This window comes from Salvia miltiorrhiza, chromosome 2, assembly GCF_028751815.1.
Source record: "Salvia miltiorrhiza cultivar Shanhuang (shh) chromosome 2, IMPLAD_Smil_shh, whole genome shotgun sequence".
In the NCBI taxonomy this organism is placed as follows: domain Eukaryota; kingdom Viridiplantae; phylum Streptophyta; class Magnoliopsida; order Lamiales; family Lamiaceae; genus Salvia; species Salvia miltiorrhiza.
Window position 1 is genome coordinate 40,693,473 of NC_080388.1, and position 24,099 is coordinate 40,717,571.

Consider the following 24,099-nt stretch of genomic DNA (forward strand, 5'->3'; position numbering starts at 1 on the left):
TTAACTAACCACCATTATAAAATAATTAGAAAATACTCTCAATCGAGTTTTAGTTGTGAATTCAAGAATATTAAGTTGTGAATTCATCGAGCTGGTTGTGGATTCAAAAATATTAAGTTGTGAATTCATAGATATTTTCGTGAATTCAAGAAAATTAAGTTGTGAATTCAAAAAAATTAAGCTGTGAATTCACAAATTTGGTCGTGAATTTAAGAAAATTAAATTATGAATTCATAAATTTGATCGTGAATTCAAGAACCCGAATTATATGCTTCTGAATACAAAATTTCAGGTCCAAGAACATGCCAATCAAGCTTCATACCTTAGTCTTTAGCCGACAAGATTAATAAATAATAAAACACTTTTACATTCCTTAAAATCCAACAAAACAAAAGCAAGACTTTCTAAACAAACTCATTGCAAGTGAAGTTCAAATAGTAGCATTTTTACAGTAGTCTCCACATCAAGATATGGAGCAAGTTCTTCAGCTGTCACAACACCGCCATTAGAAGCTCTATAATGAGCAATCTGCATAAACATCGCCTGCTTCAGTGCCTGTTCGTCCCTTGCGGCAAGATATAGCAAGTTCAACATCTTTGACTATGTCTAGAAGCATTGCTGCAGTCGTGAATTTTCCCCGGCCCAACTTTGAAGGAGGTGGCAAGCTGCCATTTGAAACAAGCGGGCTTGATTTTTGCTGGTATCCAACAGGAAGCTGAAGGCAGAAGCAGGGTGCCATTGGTGAACGAGGCTTTGAAAAAGCTAGATCAATAATCCCCTACAGAAGAGAACATACACTTAGGATCAAAATGGCAAACCACTGACAAGGAAATAGAAAAAAATTAGGGTGCCATTGGTTATTTTCTTCCGCACGAATCAGTTCAATGTCAGCTGTTATGCCATGCTTCCCACAGAAGTCCAGCATTTCTTGCGTCTCTTTTATACCGCCGAAGTCACTTCCACCAATCATCTTTCGACCTGAAAAAACAACCCCAGCTTCTTAGGAAGTGCTTTTACCATGAACCATTAAATACAGATCTTGATATAGCTATAATCAGAGCAGAGATTGCAGGGGAAATCGGCTAAGCTGTATGTAATCTGGTGATGTACAGTGCTCTCACCGGCAACTAGAGAGAATATAGGAAGGTCGAGAGGTTTATCCGGCGGTGGAGATAGATGGCGGCGTTTCTCGTCGCATCCTCGACCTCCTTCTCCACATCTTCATCACCCTCCTCCGCCCCTCCTCTTCCTTCATCTTCCCTCAATTATTCGAATCGGAACCACCATCACTCCGCCCCTCCTCTTCCCCCAATTACTCGAATCGCCAGCCCTAGAACGCCCTGATTCCCGATTGAAGCTCCCTGACGGCACGGCTGCTCGTCTCTGGAACCGTCGCCGTAAGATCTGAAACCACCGCCGAGCTTATTCCGGTGGAGCTCACGAATTCACCGATCAAATATCAGATCGGAGAGATTCGACAAATTCCTAGCTCTGGTGGCTATTATAGCCACGGTGGGGTTACGATTATAACCGGATAATCGAAACCGATTTACCAGCCCTAGTTATAATTAATGTTGGGAGTTGTGAAAAGTGAAAAGTAAGAGGATTATAAGTGGTGGGGTATAGTCCAAAAATAAGTAGGAAGTTCTTTTATGGACGTCCCAAAAAGAAAAGATAAGAAGTTCTTTCGTGGACGGAGGGAGTATTTCTTTATATATATATATATATATATATATATATTAAGATTAAAAATTAAGATTAGATTTTTCAAGCTAAATTAGGACTTCATGCTCTCCTCCAAAAGTAAATAAAGAAATATGACGACTCTTGATCACAATAACCACTAAGTGGGGTGTGTGTGGTTTGTATTATTTATAATGTAATTTCATTAAAAAAAAAAATGACGTCGTTTTAGCTCTCCTTCTTGCCCAATTCCTACTGTGCATACCGTCTCTCTGCTAAATTTCTCTTCTCCAATTTCACCATGCTGATATTGAAATTGCTGGAACTACGGTGAGAGAGATAGAGAAGAGTGAGAGAGGAAGAGAGAGATTATCTATCCTCAGCCTGAAATATTCTCACTGATCAGGTACGCTATGTGTGTATGTCGCTCTCACATCACACATAAGGGAAGATATGCACGTTTACAACCTGATGTATGTAATCGCTGATTTTGACTATTCCATTCCGTTTACAGATACGTATAGTAAGGCGGTGGCTTACGTATTATTATACGCTGTGTTATGCTATGTTTGAAAGTTCACCATATTGTGAGTTTAAGAGATTTAGTTTAATTAGGGTTTATCCTTTCCCGGATTTCACTATGCAAGAAATTTGTTATTCAGTCTACTATCGCAACATTGGAAAAACGATAATGAATTTAAATCGTTTTTGTAATTCTGAATTACAATTGTAACTATTGGTTGAATGAATTCGTATTTCTTATGCTTGGAAGCCCATTGAAACTAGGTGGCATTTCAGTTGGCCAAGATCATTGGAGTATGCTCTCTGAGCTTCTTGTCCTATTTAGGTTACCGTGTGTTTTGGAGTCTTTCTTTTATGCTTTTGTTTGGTAGGGTATTTTGCTTTATCAAACGCACCTCCTTTAATGATTTGGATTTCAAATTTCTGCTGATTTGAAATATAAGAGTTCGTTTGATTGTAATTTTGTAGAATAGTTGTTAATGGATCATCCACGTTCCATCTCTGCGGGAGGTGAGGACAATGTTGCAATTCCCGATGATTTGCGTTGTAAGAGATCCGATGGGAAACAGTGGAGATGCACTGCCATGTCCATGCCCGACAAGACGGTATGCGAATAGCATTACATCCAGGCAAAGAAGAGGGCAGCTAATTCTGCAATGCGTGCAAGTATAAAGAAAGCTAAGAGGAAATCCGTAGGTGAAAGTGATATCTATTTGGAAAGCAAGAGTGATGATATGGATCTACCACTCAGTTCTCAATTTGGGGATTACTCTGGGTCCTCTGGGAAGAAGAAGAAGGAGAAATCATCGAAAGCCCAGGCCAGTTACTCACCTGAGATGCCGGCGGGCAGGAGTCTTTCAGGTCGAAGTTCTCTGAGGTCAACTGATGATCTTGACAGAGATGGGTCTGACTATGAAGACAGTAGACGATCGTATAGAACGCCCCCCACATCTGTGGTGGATTCAGAAAGAAGCAAATCACAGAAGATGTTTGAGATTAGTCCTATGACGGTGAGTAGGAAATAAGCTGACAGCATTAGTCCAATTTGCTTTCTGTTATTTGTCTTTCATGATCTTGAGGCTAAGTCTCTGCTTGTGTGGATTGCTATGTTAAAGTCTCGTGTCAACATAGAAAATGACAAATTTTGGAGACGGACGATCACATCAACTCAAATATTAGTTGTCCTCACAAATATGACAACAGATGAGGACCTGATGCTTACATGCATATTATTTGTCATCTTCTTTTGGTAGGGTGTGGTGTTGTTGACTTGGATAAAGAGACAGTTCTAGTTTGGCGGTTGCCAGTGATCTGGATGAACCTTGTATTCAACCTGGAAATACCTGTTACCTGCTCACTTGAAGTGATCACAGTTTTTTACTGAGTTGTGCGATTTTTGTAGGAGACTTCTGATGGAAGTTCAGAGTCATCTGATGATACTGAGGGACAGCCTTGTCATCAATGTCGGAGCACTAACAAGGATAAAGTGGTTTGGTGCCTTAAATGCGATCGTAGAGGATATTGTGAGAACTGTATTTTGACATGGTGAGATAATATCATCTGATACCTTTTTTTTTGTTTTTTGTTGAATTTTAAAAATATTATTATCATTAAAAATTTAGATCCTAAGATGGTAATATGAGACATCATTTCTCAGGTATTCGGACATCTCCGTACAGGAAATTCAGAGGGTTTGTCCCGCATGCCGTGGTACGTGTAGTTGCAGGGTGTGCATGCGAGGGGATAATCTTATTAAAGAATTCATCTTTACCCTTTTGTCCGACTGTCAGTAGATAATTTTTCCAGCTAATTGTAATTTGTCTGGGAAACTATACTCTTGTTCTAATGGATTTTATATTTTTACTCTTAGGGCCCGTTTGATTTTCAGTATTGGATTAATCAGGATATAAATTATCCTGATAATTTAGTGTGGATTAGTCATGATTTCTAATCTCAGATGGGTGTTTGATATCATTGCTAATTAATCCCAAAAAGTGTTTGGTATCCATTGAAATAGGTTGGATTAACATATCAAATACCTAAATTAGTAGCCTATGGAGGGGGTGGAATGATTAGTGTGGGTTAATCCCATGGGGGAGGTGGGATAATTAGTGTGGGTTAATCCCACAAAATAAGCTAGGGTCTTGGGATAAACCTGGAGTTGACCATATTAGTAACACATAATATCAAACACTACATAAATACATATTAATTTAACTTATCCTGCTTTTAAACCCATATCAAACAGGCCCTTAAAGGCAAGGATTCGAGAGATATCTGCACAAGACAAATTGCAGTACCTCTACTGTCTTTTATCAGCAGTGCTCCCAATTGTGAAACGGATCCATGCAGAGCAGTGCTTTGAGGTGGAGCTGGAAAAAAGGCTTCGAGGTATGATGCTATTATGCTTGAGAAGCATGTTGGAATTAAAGTTTTCATGATTTAGCATTACATAATTGAATATCTATGTTGTCTTTCAGGAAATGAAATAGATCTTGTCAGAACTAAATTAAATGCTGATGAGCAGATGTGCTGGTGAGCTACCTGTGTTTACATTGATTTCCATAAATATCAGTTACTTTACGTATCAATGTCCATCGTGACATCCTTATGAAAATGGGAGTGCCAATGTTGTGTCTGGCTGTCTGCAACCATAATTCATTCTCACTCTTGTGTCTTTCTTTTAAGACATTTGACAAAGGACGAGTGTTTAAAAATCTTTTTCATGAAAGTATGATGACTTGTGCTCTTCTCCTCTCGTTGCAGTGATTTCTGCAGGATACCTATTATTGATTATCACCGGCACTGCACAAATTGCTCATACGATTTGTGCCTTAACTGCTGCAAAGATATCAGGGAAGCATCCACGCCTTCTGTCAATGAAGAGTTAAATGATATTGCTCTTGAAACAAATGATTGTGACAAAGGGACTGGTTGTGCAAGATTAACTCATATGCAGCTAAATTTATTAAAAAGATTTTCCAGTTGGAAAGCTGATCATGATGGAAGTATTCATTGTCCCCCAAAGGCATATGGAGGCTGTGGGTCCTCCATTTTAACTCTAAAGCGTATCTTCAAGATGAACTGGGTTGCTAAATTGGTGAAAAATGTTGAAGAAATGGTCAATGGCTGTAGGATAAATAATTCTGGTGATTCAGAGGAAACTGGAGGTAGTCCCAGGCTTCTCCAGGCTGCAAACACAGAAGATGATAGTGATAAATTCTTGTATTGTCCATCTTCGGAAGATCTGAAAAGTGAAGGAATTAAAGATTTTAGAATGCAGTGGAGCAGACGGAAGCCTGTTATTATTAAGGAGGTTTGCGATGATTCTGCAATGACAAACTGGGATCCTATGGCTATATGGAAAGGAATTAAAGAGACTGCAGAAGAGAAAATGAAGGATGCTAAAAGAATTTTTAAGGCTGTTGACTGCACTAACTGGACTGAGGTGTGCCGTTTAATGTTGTAAGCTGGCATTGGTTTAGTTTTTCTTACCTCTTTGCAAATTGCATCTGATGCATCATGTTTTCTTTCATACTTATCATGTTTCCTCCAATATGTACAACTAGGTATTTCGTTTGACATAATGCATTTTCAGGTAAATGTAGAACTTGAAGAGTTCATAAAAGGTTACTTTGACGGTAGAGTTGATGAAAATGGGAAACCTCAGTTGTTAAAGTTGAAGGATTGGCCTTCACCTAGTGCTTCAGAAGTGTTTTTGTTGTATCAGAGACCTGCCTTCATCAGTAAACTTCCCCTGCTTGAGTTCATCCATTCCAAGTGGGGTCTTCTAAATGTTGCAGCAAAATTGCCTCATTATTCCTTACAAAATGATGTTGGTCCTAAGATATTTATTTCTTATGGAAATGTAGAAGAAATTGGTGAGGGCGATTCTAGGAATAATCTTCATCTCAACATGCGCGACATGGTATGGACCAATACCTATTTTGAACAGTATTATACTTTTTAGCATCAGTGTGTGAGTAGTGCACTTCCGTTGAGGAATTTTCTTGTATAATTGCGATTAAGGTCATTCAGATGGATGCATTCTGATAATTGCGTTGCGTTTAAGGCAACTGATTATGTTTTCTTTTGGCCATTACTGTGCAGCACATACATTCTGATTTCTGATAATTGTGTCAATCCGGATATGTTAGAATGACACTTTCTTTTTGAATCAGGTATTCCTTTTGGTGCACTCATTTGAAGCAAAGTTAAAAGGACCGCAGAGTACAAATATAGATATACAAAATACTGTGATTCAATCTGATACAAAGGAATTGCACAGTGATTCCGAAATTCGTTTGAACAGCGATGTTTTGCCCAAGTCATCACCTGATGGAGTGGACTCTGCGGCCGATGCACATTCAGATAACTCTGAGAAAAACGATGATAAAGGAATTGAAGAAAGTAGCATAGTTGAAGGGAACGGTGTCAGTGATTCTAAGATTAGATCCAGTGGGAATGTTCTGGAAAAGGTTCAAGCAGGAGCTCACTGGGACATCTTCCGCCATGAGGATATACCCAAACTAATGGAGTATGTAAGCTTGCACTGGGCAGATCTTGGGAAGGCTGATGATATTAATGATAATTCTGTAAGTTACTTTGTTGTTTAAGGGATGTACGTAGTCCCTAGTATCACATTTCTCTCTTTGTAGCTAAAACTGCATTTCAATATCAGGTATCTCGGCCTCTATACGATGGGGTAGTATACTTGAATAGACATCATAAAAGCAGGTTGAAAGAAGAATTCTGTAAGCACAATTTTTAGTTGTTCTATACGATGTTCTTAGAATTAGAGTTTGTTCATTTATTTTCCATTACCCCTCTTGAACTAATAGTTCAGCTAGAGCTTCGTTATGATTCTTTGATACGGTCAGTTGCACAACTCAAATTAAGATTCCTTGAAATTCCTCTATCATCTTATCTTCTTCCTTTTCTTTGCGCAGGTGTTGAACCTTGGTCATTTGAACAGCATTTAGGAGAAGCTGTATTCATTCCTGCCGGAAGTCCCTTCCAAGTACGGCATCTTCAGGTGAGTTAGAGATGAATATCCCTTAATGATTGCTTCGTTTACAAGGTGAAACGATATTTGAAAATCTTATGCATATAAAATGACTGCTTCTTCTACCTTTCCAATTTCCAGTCCTCGGTTCAGTTGGGACTTGACTTTCTCTCTCCTGAAAGTCTGGCTGAATCTATGAGATTGTCTGAAGAAATTCGTGGACTTCCAAATGATCATGATTTGAAGCTTCAAATATTGGAGGTCGACATTTCTTCTAGTTTTCTTGCTCCTAATCCCTGGTTTGCTACTTTGTTACCAATTGTAGTTGTCTGCTGGTTGATTCAGGTTGGAAAAATATCATTATATGCCGCAAGCTCAGCCATTAAAGAAGTTCAGAAGTTGGTTCTTGATCCAAAGTATGCAACTTATTTTATGATCTTTACACAATATATGTTGGCCCGTGCATCGCATATAATTTACACAGATAGATAGCAGCAAGTCATTTTTCCTAATTCTTCACTAACCATCAATATCCGAGCAATCTACGTGCCCTCTTGCATTGCTTAATTCCAGTGATCATACAGTTGCTCTTTGTTGACACTCATTACCTATTGATAACAATGCAGATTTGGCCCAGAACTCGATTTTGAGGATCCAAACCTGACTTCGTTGGTGTCCAAGAACTTGGAGAACATGGTGAAGCGCCGACAGATCGCCTGTAGCTAACAAAGAAATTCTGGCTTCTTGCATCAAAGAATGCACCGATTTTCAGCCATAACAATCAAGCTCGTGTATAATACGAAACCATAATCGGACTATTGGCCAAGAATTTGTTGGTTTATTTTCCATTAGCCCTGTGTTTTTGAGGAAGTCTTGTATGATGCTGTCTCATTTGACCTTCTTATATTATTAGTATCTTTGAATGAATCGGTTCATAATTTGTAGAAAGGAATTCCAATTCCATTTCACACACATTTACTCTGGCTAGAAGAGTTGCTACGTGATTCTCATAAAAAAAAGAAAAAAGAAAACAAGAGTTGGTACGTGGCCTAGTCGAGATTTTCGGCGGCTTAATAAAGTTATGAATAATTGAATACTCCTATATTTACTCCCATACATAGAAATAGAATGTCATCCAAAAAAATTCAGCGAGAGATTTGAGGTAAGCCCAACTAGGGCTGTATACGAACCGAGCTCGGCTCGAATACCTTCAGGCTTGGGCTCGGCTCGCGAAATTTTGGGTAGGCTCGAGCTCGAGGTCGAGCTTTAAAATGAGCTCGAGCTCGGCTCGACAGAATAATATCAAGTTCGAGCTCGATTCGTATTCGGTTCGTTAATTATTCGTTTATCTCAAGCTCGAACTTGGCTCAAATTTGGCTCGATTTTGGAGCTCGATTTCAAATTCGAATTCGAGCTCGATTTCGAATCCAAGCTCGAGTACGATCTCGGCTCAAATTTGGCTCGATTTTGGAGCTCGATTTTAAATTCGAATTCGAGCTCGATTTCGAATTCAGGCTCGAGTTCGAGCTCGGTTCGTGTATTAATAATAAATAAAATTTGTTATGTAGTCATTCCAAAAATTTCAATCCACAATGCAAAATCACAAAATAAATCCACAAAAAGAATCAAAATTACACAATATTTATAAAACATGGCATTTGATCTTGAAGCTCCTTGCAATTCTCATCCTACAAATACCAAAAAAATTCAAATTACATAAAAAAATCACAAATGAGTAATACCAAAAATTAGACAAATTCAAAAGAAATAACTTTACCAATGTTAATTTAAAAAAAAAAAAAAAACTTTACCAATGTTTCTTCACAAAACTCTCAAGACATTGTATATTCTTTGATGTCTTGAATGTCATCCTATAGAAAGACATATAGAAAAGTTTATATATAAGAATAAATGTAAGAAAAAATATAAAATAAATAATAATACCTTCTTTTTCCCCTTAATCCCATAAGTAGCTCGCAACCAATCCCCGGCACAAAGTAACATTTGCACTGTATCTACTGCTAGAGAGGCTCGATGTGGTTCTATAACTCGACCACACGCACTAAATGCAGACTTTGAAGCAACAGTAGTGATCGGAATCGACAACACGTCACAAGCCATCTTTGATAATATTATAAACTTTTGACTATTCAATTTCCACCACATAATGACATCAAAATGTCCAGGCTCTTTCCATTTGATGACTTTTTCTTCAAAATAGGTATCCAAATCAGATTTCAAATCTTCAACATCATCAACAGTTTGAAGATATCCAGCATAATTACTTGGATTAGATCCTATCAAAACACTAGCACTGCCCCTTTCACTAGCAATAACATCATTTTCACTACTGCAACTCCTTCCAATACTACTACCAGCTCTATATTCCTCAACATACTCGGCATAGAGATTATTTAAAGTCTCACGAACTGTGACTTTAAATAATACTCCGTCAGCTTCAGAAAAGAAATTGCTAGCACAATGCTCAATGTATTTCATCTTATTTCTAGGATCTAACGCAGCTGCTATTGAAATCATTATGTTGCAAGATCCCCAATACTTATCAAATTTCTTTGTCATTTTGTCTTTCATTTCTTGCAAGAAAAAGTCACCTGAACCTTCAACATTAGCTCCCAATTTCAATAAGTTGAGGTAAGAAAAGATTGGATGTTGGATACTCAGAACCTACAATAAAAGTGAATTATTTAAAGTTAGTAGCAATTATTTACTTCATGAAATTGTCTATATACGGAGGACTTCAGAATAAGTTAGTAGCAATTATTCTCAACTATCAAATTTCACCCTAGTTCAATGCTCTGTTTAGGAAACAACATCATAGCAGATTATTTTCTTCTTATGCTCTGTTCACCCTATCAAATTTCACCCTAGTTCAATGCTCTGTTTAATGCTCTGGTTGAGGAGGAGACGGGGTTACACGTAAACATGGACGATCTAGTTGATCTTACTGTCTTTCTAGACCCATCAACTGGAAACCAAGTATTTCCAACCTCAAACCACTTTAATTATCTCACATGCAAGTCATAGGCTAAGTATTCACATACTCTAAATTAGAGTAGTTAAACATGAAGAAAATAGAAGTTAAAACCAATTCTCAAGACTCTCATATAACTAACATCAACTAAGTTGCAATATTCCAGACAAGTATTCAATATTAAAACAAATACCTAAAGTATTAAAATACCTGAGATCAAATCAGTAACATTCTTGAAATCCTTGAGAAAATTGCAAACAATTTTGATGAGGAGTAAAATTGCAAACAAATACTTAAAGTATTAAAATTGCTTCTCAACAAATCACGCTGCCACCAAAGCAGAGGGATCATGCGGCCAGCAGAGCAGAGAGATGCTATCGTAAGCCGCGAAAGTTGGTTGCACCCCCAGGGTCTTCCATGCTCCGCGCAGAGGGATGCTATCGTAAGCCGCGAAAGTTGGTTGCACCCCCTAGGGTCTTCCATGCTCCGCGCAGAGGAATGCTATCGTAAGCCGCAAAAGTTGGTTGCACCCCCAGGGTCTTCCATGCTCCGCGCAGAGGAATGCTATCGTAAGCCGCGAAAGTTGGTTGCATCCCCAGGGGCTTCCATGCTCCGCGCAGAGGGATCATGCGGCCAGCAGAGCAGAGAGATGCTATCGTAAGCCGCGAAAGTTGGTTGCACCCCCAGGGTCTTCCATGCTCCGCGCAGAGGGATGCTATCGTAAGCCGCGAAAGTTGGTTGCACCCCCCGGGTCCTCCATGCTCCGCGCAGAGGGTTACTATTCAATCGTAAGCCGCGAAAGTTGGTTGCGCTACCCGGGCCCTCCATGCTCCGCGCAGAGGTTGCACTTAATCATAAGCCGCGAAAGTTGGTTGCACCCCCCGGGTCCTCCATGCTCCGCGCAGAGGTTGCACTTAACCGTAAGTCACGAAAGTTGGTTGCACCCCCCGGGTCTTCCATGCTCCGTGCAGGGTGTTCTCTCAATCGTAAGCCGCGAAAGTTGGTTGCGCCACCCGGGCCCTCCATGCTCCGCGCAGAGGTTGCACTTAATCATAAGCCGCGAAAGTTGGTTGCACCTCCCGGGTCCTCCATGCTCCGCGCAGAGGTTGCACTTAACCGTAAGTCACGAAAGTTGGTTGCACCCCCCGGGTCTTCCATGCTCCGTGCAGGGTGTTCTCTCAATCGTAAGCCGCGAAAGTTGGTTGCGCCACCTGGGCCCTCCATGCTCCGCGCAGAGGTTGCACTTAATCATAAGCCGCGAAAGTTGGTTGCACCCCCCGGGTCCTCCATGCTCCGCGCAGAGGTTGCACTTAACCGTAAGTCACGAAAGTTGGTCGCACCCTCCGGGTTTTCCATGCTCCGTGCAGGGTGTTCGTTAAATCGTAAGCCGCGAAAGTTGGTTGCACCCCCCGGGTCCTCCATGCTCCGCGCAGAGGGTTACTATTTAATCGTAAGCCGCGAAAGTTGGTTGCACCCCCCCGGGTCTTCCATGCTCCGCGCAGAGTGTTCAAGCTTGGATGGGAAGCAGCAAAGGAATGCTTGGATGGGAAGCAGCAAAGGAATGATTGAACGGGAAGCAACACCAAAATCCTCACCAGAGGAGTCACCAAAATCCTCGCCAGAGAAGTCACCAAAATCCTCACCAGAGGAGTCACCAAAATCCTCGCCAGAGGAGTCACCAAAATCCTCACCAGAGGAGTCACCAAAATCCTCGCCAGAGGAGTCACCAAAATCCGCACCAGAGGAGTCACCAAAATCCTCGCCAGAGGAGTCACCAAAATCTTCACCAGAGGAGTCACCAAAATCTTCGCCAGAGGAGTCAGCAAAATCCTCGCCAGAGGAGTCATCAAAATCCTCGACAGAGGAGTTGCGGAAATCCCCGAGAGGAAGATCAGAGAAACGCGCGAAGCTAGTACGGAGGGCTAAACTAAAGAAGTACCTAGCAAAGGAGTCACTCAAATTTCAACAAAGACATAAATCAACATCAACAAGCAACAAAATAACATAAAGCATGAAGGAAGGCAGGACCAGCGCAGAAATCTAAGGGCGAGTCAAGTGGTGAAGTAATTTCATTCAAAAAATGTGCGGGCATTTTACACATCGAACAATCAGAGGTAAGTACCAAGTTTTTAGAAATTAAAAAGTTACAAGAATATTTGTCAAGTCAAAAAGGAAATCAAAGCCATCAGGAGGGAGGAATGGAAGGGTCTTGAGCAGGAGCAGAGGAAGCGGGAGCAGAGGCAGAGGAAACCAGAGGAGGGACACCACTTGCAGGGATCTGGCCAGAAGGAGCTCCCTCTATAAACACCGGCAGCATGCCAGTTTCCTTCATCTTCGGGAGACGGGATTCCACGTCCAACAGCTTCACAGCTTCTTGTACATATGTTTTTTCGTCTCTATACAGGGTAAAAAGCTGATCCACCGCGGAGGAAGAGGAAGCAGAGTCTTCAAAAGCTGAGGCCGCCAGATCAGAGGGCAGGGGAGGCGCCATGCTGTACTGAAAAAATGTCCGGGTGCTGTTGCCAGTGGGATCCCGTAGCCGGTTCACGAAGCCCACCAGGGAAGCAGAGAAGGCAGGCACATACATTGGAGCATAGGGCAATGAGTCAGACCCGACCCCAAAGGCAAAATAGGGAAGGGCCTTCTCTAGCACCGGATACCACCACCCCGGCTTCCCCGGGGAATTCTCGGTGATCCCCATCAGCTTGTTTATGTCCTCATCCTGGAGGTTCTCCATCAAGGCTCGCAGATCCAGGATAGCAAGCTGCTCCGGGGTCACCCCCGCCATCTCCAACGTCTTTGTGGCGGACTGCTTTATTACATAAGCGAAAGAGGGGCCCGAAGTCTTCCAAATACTCTGGAGTTTGTTTGAAGGCCGCCAAGGTACCCTCCAGCATCACCCCCAGGAAGTGCTGGCCTTGTGGAGATAAGAAATACTCCAGACGCTGATCTCGCGCTCCTAAGACATAAGCACGGTTCTGAGCCTCCACAAGCGTTCTCCTCCAGCCATGCCTGGCCTCCTTGTAGTCTTTTTCGTACCCCGCCTTGAATCTGGCAAGGCTCTCGTGACTCTCCTTAGTCATCCTCATCAGTTCAGAGGTCAAGGAGGCCTTCTCCACCTCTGCTTGGGCCAGCTGAGCCTTCAGCTCGGCAATCTCTGCTTCAGCTTTACTGAGACGCTCCACCACCCCGGCGATGTCATCATCACGCTTGGCAATGTCCGCCTGCTCTTTCTCTCTCTCTTTCTCCAGCACGTCATAATCGTGGATGCACTGGATAGCTCCCCAGAGCCGAGACTCCACCTGCAAAGAAATAAAATGGGTAATGTCAGAACAGAGAAATAATCCTCTCCAGAGGAATGGTTCTCATCAGAGAAATGGGTTCCACCAGAACAGTCAAGAGGTTAGTAACTTAAAATTTTAAAAATAAAAGTACAAACTGCAAGGTACCTGAAGAGCCAACTGGCCAAGCTGACTGGTTAGTGTCCCTAGTGGCATTTTCCCTACCTTCTCCTTGTCCTTCGAGTGAACACGGGCGGATATGGCATCAACAAATTCTTGCCCCGATAGACTTGAAATCGGGCCAGGAATAAATCCTCTGGCCCCTCAACAGGAGGGGCCACAGCTTTGCCTTTGCCCTTTCTGGCGGCAGAGGAGAGAGTCTTCGTACTACCAGCAGACTTCTTCACTGGCCCCATGGACTTGCTGGCCTTTTTCAGGCCCTCTTGCTTCTCCTTCTCACCCACGGAGATCAGAGAGCCCCTCTTCCTCTTCTTCGTGAACTCGGGAGTGGCGATGTCTTGGGCTGAGTTGGGAGAGGGAACTTCGTCAGTAATGTACACAATCTGGACATCTTCTGCATCAGCACCGGATACCCCACCGGTGCCAGAACGTCTGCGCCTACGAACAAGGCCACTGACGTCAACCTCTGGGTCCTCTGAGCTGAACGTGCGCAGGGCCTCCACGCTCTTCCCTTTGTCAGAAGTCTCTGTCATTGGGTGAGAGGTGTCTACCTCGGGCATGGTGGGTTGTTCTGAGGGGCCCGTTCTGGAAGCAGAGCCCCCCGAGCTACGTTCCCCGCTGCGAGTGGGAGAAGCAGCGACATCCAAATTGACCCCGCACTTTTCCCTCCAAGACATGTCTGCAAATAAAAATTCTACACCGTTAGAATCAGGGTAACAAAAGTTAATATATTTTCTAACCCATATTTTTTACCTATTGATTTCTGTGGATATAGGGGAAATAAACCATTGTATGCCAAAGCCAAATGGTTCTCGGCGAGATATCTACAGGGTAGGGGATCGGCCTCATTTATGGCATTGAGTGGCGGAAGGAGCAGCCTGAGAGGCTGGTTTATAGGTGGTCCGTGGATTATGCCACTCCAACTCCAAGGCTGCCGTGATCACGCCAGGAACCAACAAGGGTGCGCACGTAACAGTAATTAAATAAAAAGTTTTTGTCAAAGGAATTTAAGGAAGATAGGAAGGTGGTGGGATATTTCTAAAGACCGGCAAAGCTATACAGGGGACTGCCCTGCATACGAAGAGACTGGGTTTGACAGAACAATTTGGCAGTGTCTCCGACACCGTGAGCGCGGCATAAAATGTGGAAGGCGTATAGTCTCCGGATGGCAGAAGGGGTGATTTGGTAAAAGGGGATGCGGAAATGATTACAAACGTCAACCAGGAGAGCAGGAGGAGGAAGCCTTAGGCCAACATCTATCTGGGCTTGCCAGATGGTCACTGTTTTGTGATCACGAAGTTTTTCGGGGGGCGTGGAGGCTTTGGAGAAGGCCATGAATTTTAAGCCTTCAGGGCAACGACACTTGCTCTTCATCTTTTCCATCGCCGCGATGCTAAGGCGAGATTCGGGAACAGGCTTAGGGGGTTGGGGGGCTTTTTTAGTTCTCTTTTTAGGACGGGAGGGACGGGGAATAGCCTAAGAATAATGAGAGGTGGAGGGGGAAGGAAGGTTTTCAAGACCCTGGGGCTGGGGGGAGGAAGATGAAGAATCTCGGGGAGAGGAAGAGGGCGACCGCGAGGGTTGAGGAACGGAAGTGGAGGCCATTGTCGAAAATTTTAATCCTAGGAGTTTCTAGCACGCTCAATCAGAGCACCAACAATTACGCCACTACACTACAACTAATTACAAATATTGGGAGAGGAGGGTACGCGAGTTACCTAGGTCAAAGAAAGATTGACTGTAAATACCGGAACGGAAGGGTCGCTGGAAGTACGCCGGAACAGGGGGGAGGATCGTCGGAAATTGCAGATGAAGGAATTCGGAAAAATTGGAGAAGATGAATAGTGGGAAGTAAAAGTTCAAAACTGAATATGTAACGTACGCGGGCAGCCATCGGTATACGGGATGAACGACGCGTGGCCCTAAAAAGTAATCGACGGTCTAGGATTTCTACGGGGAGGCGAAAGGATGCGAAGGCTGGAAAAGTAACCTCGAGACACGGAAAAAGCACTGTAGAAGGGACGGGCATTTAATGCGGATGACGTCATTCATGCGGGCGAATCCTCTGACTAGTTGCACCGTTCCAGAGCAAACTAGTCAGACCAGATGGGGGAGTAGCAAAAATCCCAGAGAGCAATTTACAGAGCTCACCTTTGTTTTCTTACAATATTAGAATTCTCGTGTCTTCATGATTTGCAGGGACCAAGGAAAATAGCACAACGCTGGCTTTAATAATACTTCGCTGGTTGAACACGAAGAATACCCGACTCAACCAGACTAGAGGGGGGAGTGGTTGATGAGGAGTGATATGTGCAGAGTAGGAAAATAATGTAAATCAGAGGAATCGGCCCCACCAGCGGAATAAGTATGGCAGAGGAAATGCACTCGTCAGAGGAATCATCTTCGCCAGAGGAATCATATTTGCCAGAGGAACCATCCTCACCAGAAGAATTTCACTCACCAGAAGAATCTCCCTCATTAGAGGAATCACCTTCGTCAGAGAAGTCACCTTCGTCAGAGAAGTCACCTTCGCCAGAGAAGTCACCTTCGCCAGAAAAGTCACCTTCGCCAGAGAAGCAGTTTTCGCCAGAGGAACGGTCTTCATCAGCGGAGTCGCCAGAAACGCGGGAGATTTCCCGCGTGAAGGCGAATTTACCGATATGCCCCTCGACCACGCCAAATGCATGCCTTAGCACTGATTTTACTATTTTGCCCTCCGATGTAATCTATAAATAGGCCCCGAGCTCGTGCATTGTATTTTTCACGCTATCTCTCATCTTCAATACAACAACAAATTCTCTCTTGTGTTCCAGCCTTCCAATTGTCTTCTTCGTCCTCTTCAGCTAATCAAACTAGGTATAGCTTATGATTATCACTTTTAGTTAGGTGTTGGTTTCTTGATTCACCAAATTTGAACTCTCTTCCATTCATCTTCAGTAGGCAAATAGATATAAGAAGCATCCCTTTGCTGATATCGTGGAAAGATCGCTTTAAATTCCAAGGCAGCCGACAACATGAAGTATGTAGCGTTCCACCTTGTGCAACAATCCAAAACCAATTTCTTGGAAGACAATTGCAATTGCTTTGCAATTTCAGTGAACATGTTGACACGTCCCTCTGAAGCTGTTACATATTTCACACTTTCTCGCACCTTGTAAATGATATCTTGAATAGGAGTTAAGCCATCTAACACCAAGAGGTTAAGGATGTGCGCACAACATCTCACATGGAATATTTTGCCACCTAAGGGAAGTGTCCCATTGAATAAGAGATTGTCCATTAATAGCCGAACAACCACATCATTATTCGCAGCATTATCAACAGTGAGAGTCCACACCTTCTTCTCTATTCCCCACTCAACCAAACACTTCTGCAACATGTCAGAAATTGCAATCCCTGTATGTGGTGGTGGAATGTCATAAAAGTTCAAAGTCCTCTTCTGTAATTGCCAATCTGAGTCAACATAGTGACCAGTTATGACCATATACGAGAGGTTTTGATCCGACTTCCAAAGATCTGTAGTCAAATTCATACGATTCACTGACTTCAACTGCACCATCAATTTCTTCTTCTCCATCTCGTAAGAAGAAATGCAATCCTTCTTTGCCATAGCCCTACTAATCTTCTGGTAATGAGGTGTGGCGGTTTGCACGCCAAATTGAACAACTCATATTCTGAAAAGCAAAAGGGTAACTCATGCACAATAATCATGTGCGAGATAATCTCCCTAAGCTCAGAATGGTCGTACTGAAAATTCTGCACCGAAGACACTGTTTCTTTCATTGATAATGTCTTCGTAACGGTGAGATTCTGCTGACCCTTAGATTTCTGAAGCTTGCTAGCAGTGCAATGCGCAAGATGCCTCAAAAAGTGCGATGTAGCACCAGTCTTGTTGATTGTAAGCTTCGTCTTACAATGAATACACTCAGCTTTTTTTGTAGAAGAATTAGGAATAGCCACCTATTTAAAGTCCTCCCAAACTTTGTTGATTATAAGTATTAATGTATTATACTAAAGCCTAAAGATATCTATATAAAATATGATTAGTATTATACTAAAGATGTCTAATTATATATCTTGTATAACAAAAAATTCTCTTATATAGCAAATTTCAAACTATAAAAAGTTATATAAGTATCTTATATTAAAGACATCTTTATAAGTTATATAAGTATATTATAAGTTAATTGACTAATTAAGTTGTATTTAGCTTATATAACAAATATCAAAGTATAATTAATAAATAGTAATGTATTAAAGACATCTTTATAAGTTATATAAGCATCTTATAAATTAGTTGTATGATTATATATTTAATATATGTATATATATATATATATATATAAATATATATCTTATTTAATAAATTTCAAATTATAACTTCTATGATTAGTTATAACTTATAAGTTATATTTTCTCTCCCAAAAAAATATTATAAGTTATGTTTATATAATAAGTATTAATGTATTATACCAAAGCCTAAAGATATCTATATAAAATATGATTAGTATTATACTAAAGATGTCTAATTAATAATTATATATCTTGTACAAAAAATTATGTTATATAACAAATTTCAAACTATAAACAATTATATTTAAGTATTTTAAAAGTTAATTGACTAATTAAGATGTATTTAGCTTATATAATAAATATTAAATTATAATTAGTAAATAGTAATATAAGTTATCTTCTTTTAGAATTAATAAAATAATTATAAATATAAGTATATATATAACTAATTAATATTATTATAATTAGATTTCTAATTAATGATGAGTTATAATTTTTAATTTATTTTTAATAAATAGATACTTTGTAAAGTTACTGAATATTATTTTTTTTAACTATTATAATTTTTTAATTATTCAGAATAAATTCAATAAATTAAATATATAAAATTAATAATTTAATGAACCTATTCGCGAGCCTATTCGCGAACCTATTCGCGAATAGGCTCACGAGCCTATTCACGAACATGTTCGCGAGCTTATTCGCGAATATGTTCGTGAGCATATTCGCGACGAATAGGTTCGAGCCGAACATATTCGCGAGCTCACGAGCCGAACATGAACAGGCTCGAGTTCGGCTCGATAATTTTATCGAGCTCGGATTCGGGCTCGAGTTCGGCTCGTTAACAAAACGAACGAATTTCGAACGAGCTTTTTTCGAGCCGAGCTCCGAATAGTTCGCGAGCGGCTTGGTTCGGTTACACCCCTAGATTTTAGTATATGCCTTGTATGTAGAAAAAAAAAAAACTAGTTCTATCGAGTTTGTGTTAATATTTAGGAATAATAACATGTCTGACACTCTTCGTATTTAAATTCGTTATTATTAGTATGCCATATCTCATTAATAATGTGAAAATATCATATATGCCTTACCGTATAATGTACAATTTATTTAAAACAATCAATCATGTTTATGGTTTGAATCAAAAAAATAATTTGTCTGAAATAAATTTTTACGATATAGTTAGAGTGAATATTGTGACCACTCATCAAATATAGAGCCCATCCATAGGTCCTCCTTCTGGACAATAATAGAAGTCAACAATTTAAGTTGTCCTAATCTATGTTTGTCTTTTTGCACGTGAGAATTACTCCAACATTTGTAGCTGATCTCACTTTATCATAATTACTGCCATATTGTCATTTTCATTTCCCTATAAACGAAATGTAATTTTGAATAGAATACTTCCAAATCTTCATTTTTAAAATCTTCAAACTCTCCTCCCTCCTTTTGTTATGTCTTATTTATTCATATTAATTTGTTTTTAGGGGTATTCAAACATTTTCATTGTATTAAGTAAAGGAGTCACAATAATTTATGTTTAGTCTCACATTCTACAAATTTGAATAGAATGCGCAATATTAATATCATGATAATCTATGATAAAAATCGATAAAGAAAAGCCTTTAATACGCTTATACAGTTGACATAATTTATTTGGTATGCACACAAATTAATTATACACCTCATAATAAAGAATTGATCAAAACTACTGCACTAAATAAATGGTGTAACAAATAATAATTTAATTGGGGTTGTTAATTAAATGAGAAAAGTTGGCGTATAAATTATGGTGAGAGTGCAATCCAACGAATTAAAGTGTTTATTTTTAATTTGAAGACTAATTTCGGCGCTTTGTACGTGGGTTCTTCCTCTTCCTTCCTCTTCTCCCTCTGTCAACTCCGCTCTCTCTCTCTCTCTAGCACGCACGCGTTTCTGCATACGTATACATACACTTGTTTTTGTATCTATTACTTTTTTCTCTCCGAATCTATCCATTGCGATTACGTCAGATGTTTGAAGTGCAAACGTTAAGAACGAAGCGGTGAAGCCTATATCAGAGGTGATTTCAGCTGCAAGTTCGACTATCTATGGGTGTCTTGCGCCTCGGATTTATCGAATCGGTGGCTTGAAGGTGAGTGACTCTGTGCGTGTTATGTTCTCGATAATTGAATTCGTCGTTTTAATTTATTTTCTTCATCTTTTTTTATAACTTCTTTTTCCGTTTTGTTTTCTTACGTTTTATTGGACTGATTTGGATTGAAGGAGACTCGGCCTATCGCCGATTCTTGAATGCTGTCAAAAACTGTCAAAAACGACCAATAATTTCTCTTGCTTATATGTACCATGCCAAACACATAATCACGTCCACAAACAAACGATAATAAAATTTGTGAGTTAGCAAGAAAAGATAGGTATATCTACGTGGCGTCACTCCACATACTTCATTATCTCATGCCAAAATGAAAGGCCTCTAACCATTCACTCTCCACCACATCCAATTATGTATAAATAATATATAAATTTATACACTCCCAAATTTAGAAATTTAAAAAAATTCCGTTGCTGCTCCACATAAAAGAAAAACAAGAAGTGAAAGCATGGCTAGACCATTGCAAGTTGAAGTGTACAATCCTAATGGAAAATACAGAGTTGTTAGCACCAAATCTATGCCAGGAACACGCTGGATTAATCTCTTGGTTGATCAAGATTGCCGTCTAGAAGTAATTAATTAATCAACATCATTTTCATTATTATTATTATTATAATTTTTCAAATACATTTCTTTAATTCTTTTGTTTCTGTTTGCAGATATGCACGGAGAAGAAAACCATACTATCTGTTGAAGACATCATTTCTTTGATTGGGAATAAGTGTGATGGAGTTATTGGACAGGTAAACTAATTAACTCATCATCAACTTGCTTGGACTTGATTTTTTTAACAATAAACAAAAAAGAAATATGTTGTGATTTCAGCTGACAGAGGATTGGGGGGAGAGATTGTTCAGTGCATTGAGCAGAGCAGGAGGGAGTGCCTTCAGCAACATGGCTGTGGGGTACAACAACGTTGACGTGGACGCTGCTAACAAATATAGTGTTGCTGTGGGAAACACACCTGTAAGAATTAATATAGAGTTTGATTAATTTTGTAGAAATAGTTTTGATGGGAGTTGGTTGGTTGGTGTTGAAATAGGGAGTGCTGACAGAAACTACAGCAGAGTTAGCAGCTTCACTTTCATTGGCTGCAGCCAGGAGAATTGTTGAGGCTGATGAGTTCATGAGGGGAGGCTTGTATGATGGATGGCTTCCTCATCTGTATGTCCTCTATTCACCAAGGATTACATAATTAATCATTCTTTTTCTTAATTAATCACTAATAATTCTGCAGTTTTGTGGGGAACTTACTAAAGGGCCAAACTGTTGGAGTGATTGGAGCAGGTCGAATTGGGTCTGCATATGCAAGAATGATGGTCTCCAACTAATCCCTAAAACTTAACTTGTCTAAAATCATTGATATAATTTTTTAACTTTTGTGGAAAAATATTATAGGTAGAAGGGTTCAAGATGAACTTAATCTACTACGATCTCTACCAGTCCACTCGTCTCGAGAAGTTCGTTACAGGCATGATCGTCATCATCATCATCATCACTACTGGTTTCTTCACTGCTCTGTATAATTAGTATTTTTTGTGTTTGCAGCTTACGGGCAGTTCCTGAAAGCCAATGGGGAGCAGCCGGTGACGTGGAAACGGGCATCGAGCATGGATGAAGTGCTCCGAGAGGCTGATGTGGTAATATATAGCATGTATAGATGTAGTGAAGCTAGGGGTGGAAAATCGGGTTGCGGGTATCGGGTATACCCTCACCCGTCCCGATACCCGCGCGGGTATCGGGTACCCGATACCCGCAAAATTCGGGTGGAGGGTCGGGTGCGGGTATCGCATCCTCAAAAATCGCGGGTAGAGGGTACCCACGGGTATACCCGCGGGTACCCGCATACTCGCAATAAATATTTAAAAAATAAAATTAAATAATTTTATTTAATAATATTAGGAATTAAACCAATTAACCAAAATTAAATATTAGGAATTAAACCAATTTTATTAGGAATTAAACCAATAAATATTAGGAATTAAACCAATAAATATTAGAAATTAAACCAATAATATGAGGAACTAAACCAATAAATATTAGGAATTTTATTTAATAATATTAGGAATTAAACCAATTAGGAATTAAACCAATAATATTAGGAATTAAACCAATAATATTAGGAATTTTATTTAATAATATTAGGAATTAAACCAATTTTATTTAATAATATTAGGAATTAAACCAATTAACCAAAATTTAAAAATAAAATTAAATAATCGATGAAATAGGAATATTATTTAATAATATTAGGAATTTTATTAATAATATTATTTAATAATATTAGGAATTTTATTAATAATATTATTTAATAATATTAGGAATAAAATAAAATTTTATATTAGGAATTTTATTTAATAATATTAGGAATTAAACCAATAAATATTAGGAATTAAACCAATTTTATTTAATAATATTAGGAATTAAACCAATTAACCAAAATTAAATAATCGATGAAATAGGAATTTTATTTAATAATATTATTTAATACTAATATTATTTAAACTAATATAATTTTATTTAATAATATTAGGAATTTTATTCGTCACAGGTTTTATGGATAATCGATGAAATAGAAAGGATATTTTCAATTTTTTTTGTGAAATGCGGGACAAAATACCCGCTCGCAGGACGAAATACCCTCCAGTGGGACCAAAAACCCGCAAAATTACAATTAAAAAAAAAATCGCGGGACTGTGAGGGTACCCTCATACCCGCAGCGGGTATCCGCTGCGGGTATTCGGGTACCCGCATCGGGGAAGAGGGTCGGGTGAGGGTGCCGTTTTCGGCAGTTTTCGTCCCGCGGGTACCCGCATTTTGCGGGTAGGGTACCCGCGGGTACCCGATTTTCCACCCCTAAGTGACGCAATTAATCCATTGATTTGAATTGATTATGGGTGTGGTGGTGTGCAGATAAGTCTGCATCCGGTGCTGGATAAGACGACATATCATCTGGTGAATAAGGAGAGGCTGGGGAAGATGAAGAAGGAAGCCATCCTTATTAACTGCAGCAGAGGACCTGTGATTGATGAGGCTGCTCTTGTCGACCACTTGAGAGTTAATCCTATGTTTCGAGTTGGTCTTGATGTCTTTGAGGTACACCCCATTTCCCAATTCAATTATTTCTTTATCGTATCATATCCACTTATGAAATTGTTTTCAGGAAGAGCCATACATGAAGCCCGGGCTAGCAGAAATGAAGAATGCTATTATTGTGCCTCACATTGCCTCAGCTTCAAAGGTAACTTGTTGTAACATGATATGTTGAAGTCATCGGCTCTAATCATATGTTGTATTTGCAGTGGACTCGTGAAGGAATGGCCACATTGGCCGCACTTAATGTCCTGGTATGAACACAAGTCTTAAACCTCAAATATTAATTTCATGACTGGCCTATCATAATCATGATTTGATTGAATAGGGCAAGATAAAGGGATACCCGATTTGGGCGGATCCGAACCGGGTAGACCCATTCCTCAACGACAAGTCTCCACCACCACCAGCATGCCCCAGCATTGTTAACTCCAAAGCTTTAGGTAACTCAACTTGCATATATGTCTCATATCATATCAATTCTTACCAAATATGTAACATCATGTGCTCAAATTTGTTCATTTCTTGCAGGCTTGCCGGTCTCTAAGCTATGAAAGACCTCTACCCATTGTATGTAAATTCAACTCTTATACCAACTGTATTCTCCATTGTACCCTCAGGATTTTGCATCATAATCTATAATATTATGTTAACAGACTTTTCTGTTTGTGTGCATGCCCTAAATCTTTAATTCCTCCTACTTGCTGATTTTGTGTTATATTTATATATGGTGTCCAAGTGGAATATTTGGTGCGTGTGTTGGTTAAGCGGTAAGAGATTAATGCCTAAGACCAAAGGTCTTGAGTTTGATTCCCTTGTGGCGCGGACTTTCAATTTTTTTTATTTAATACTGTTAAGTTATCATAAAAAAAAAACTAGGTGGAATAATTAATCGTAT

At 39.9% G+C, this 24,099-nt stretch overlaps 3 protein-coding genes and 1 long non-coding RNA gene across 5 annotated transcripts; 2 read left to right on the forward strand and 2 right to left on the reverse strand.

The window, feature by feature from the left end:
- Positions 1–343: 343 nt before the first annotated feature.
- Positions 344–1,165, reverse strand: LOC131013429 (uncharacterized). Its single transcript, XR_009097677.1, has 2 exons — positions 1,122–1,165; positions 344–978 (listed from the first exon to the last, which is right to left on the reverse strand). It is a non-coding gene; the product is annotated as an uncharacterized LOC131013429 (long non-coding RNA).
- Positions 1,166–1,891: 726 nt separating this feature from the next.
- On the forward strand, positions 1,892–8,137 carry LOC131013430 (E3 ubiquitin-protein ligase JMJ24-like). 2 transcript variants are annotated; one of them, XM_057941496.1, is made up of 14 exons: positions 1,892–2,089; positions 2,674–3,215; positions 3,608–3,750; positions 3,863–3,962; positions 4,464–4,596; positions 4,686–4,740; positions 4,972–5,653; positions 5,804–6,133; positions 6,387–6,800; positions 6,887–6,959; positions 7,155–7,240; positions 7,352–7,471; positions 7,556–7,626; positions 7,837–8,137. In XM_057941496.1, exons 2-14 carry the CDS (start codon positions 2,862–2,864, stop codon positions 7,934–7,936), a joined length of 2,661 nt encoding a protein of 886 aa, XP_057797479.1. In that variant the 5' UTR covers positions 1,892–2,089; positions 2,674–2,861; the 3' UTR covers positions 7,937–8,137. The 2 variants fall into 2 exon arrangements, with proteins under 2 accessions (XP_057797479.1, XP_057797480.1); XM_057941497.1 differs by having other exon boundaries at positions 1,912–2,089; positions 2,679–3,215.
- Positions 8,138–8,753: 616 nt separating this feature from the next.
- LOC131013431 (zinc finger BED domain-containing protein RICESLEEPER 2-like) lies at positions 8,754–17,642 on the reverse strand. Its single transcript, XM_057941499.1, has 4 exons — positions 17,548–17,642; positions 9,155–9,895; positions 9,022–9,081; positions 8,754–8,898 (listed from the first exon to the last, which is right to left on the reverse strand). Exons 2-3 carry the CDS (start codon positions 9,800–9,802, stop codon positions 9,043–9,045), a joined length of 687 nt encoding a protein of 228 aa, XP_057797482.1. The 5' UTR covers positions 9,803–9,895; positions 17,548–17,642; the 3' UTR covers positions 8,754–8,898; positions 9,022–9,042.
- A 2,134-nt stretch (positions 17,643–19,776) lies between these two features.
- Positions 19,777–23,876, forward strand: LOC131013433 (glycerate dehydrogenase HPR, peroxisomal-like). The gene is made up of 12 exons (XM_057941500.1): positions 19,777–20,679; positions 20,768–20,851; positions 20,934–21,074; positions 21,151–21,272; positions 21,346–21,427; positions 21,507–21,579; positions 21,657–21,748; positions 23,022–23,204; positions 23,272–23,349; positions 23,411–23,455; positions 23,530–23,644; positions 23,733–23,876. Exons 1-12 carry the CDS (start codon positions 20,557–20,559, stop codon positions 23,753–23,755), a joined length of 1,161 nt encoding a protein of 386 aa, XP_057797483.1. The 5' UTR covers positions 19,777–20,556; the 3' UTR covers positions 23,756–23,876.
- The last annotated feature ends 223 nt before the right edge of the window (positions 23,877–24,099 follow it).

What these genes read in the sequence shown, in the direction of transcription:
- LOC131013430 (XM_057941496.1), top strand. Translation starts at nt 2,862, where the DNA reads ATGCGTGCAAGTATAAAGAAAGCTAAGAGGAAATCCGTAGGTGAAAGT. An exon ending in TTGAGATTAGTCCTATGACG is followed by an intron (nt 3,216 to 3,607) that starts GTGAGTAGGAAA and finishes CGATTTTTGTAG; the next exon opens with GAGACTTCTGATGGAAGTTC. An exon ending in TCCAAGTACGGCATCTTCAG is followed by an intron (nt 7,241 to 7,351) that starts GTGAGTTAGAGA and finishes TCCAATTTCCAG; the next exon opens with TCCTCGGTTCAGTTGGGACT.
- LOC131013431 (XM_057941499.1), bottom strand. Translation starts at nt 9,802, where the DNA reads ATGAAAGACAAAATGACAAAGAAATTTGATAAGTATTGGGGATCTTGC. An exon ending in GGATTAAGGGGAAAAAGAAG is followed by an intron (nt 9,082 to 9,154) that starts GTATTATTATTT and finishes GTCTTTCTATAG; the next exon opens with GATGACATTCAAGACATCAA.
- LOC131013433 (XM_057941500.1), top strand. Translation starts at nt 20,557, where the DNA reads ATGGCTAGACCATTGCAAGTTGAAGTGTACAATCCTAATGGAAAATAC. An exon ending in GATGGATGGCTTCCTCATCT is followed by an intron (nt 21,273 to 21,345) that starts GTATGTCCTCTA and finishes ATAATTCTGCAG; the next exon opens with TTTTGTGGGGAACTTACTAA. An exon ending in TCTCGAGAAGTTCGTTACAG is followed by an intron (nt 21,580 to 21,656) that starts GCATGATCGTCA and finishes TTGTGTTTGCAG; the next exon opens with CTTACGGGCAGTTCCTGAAA.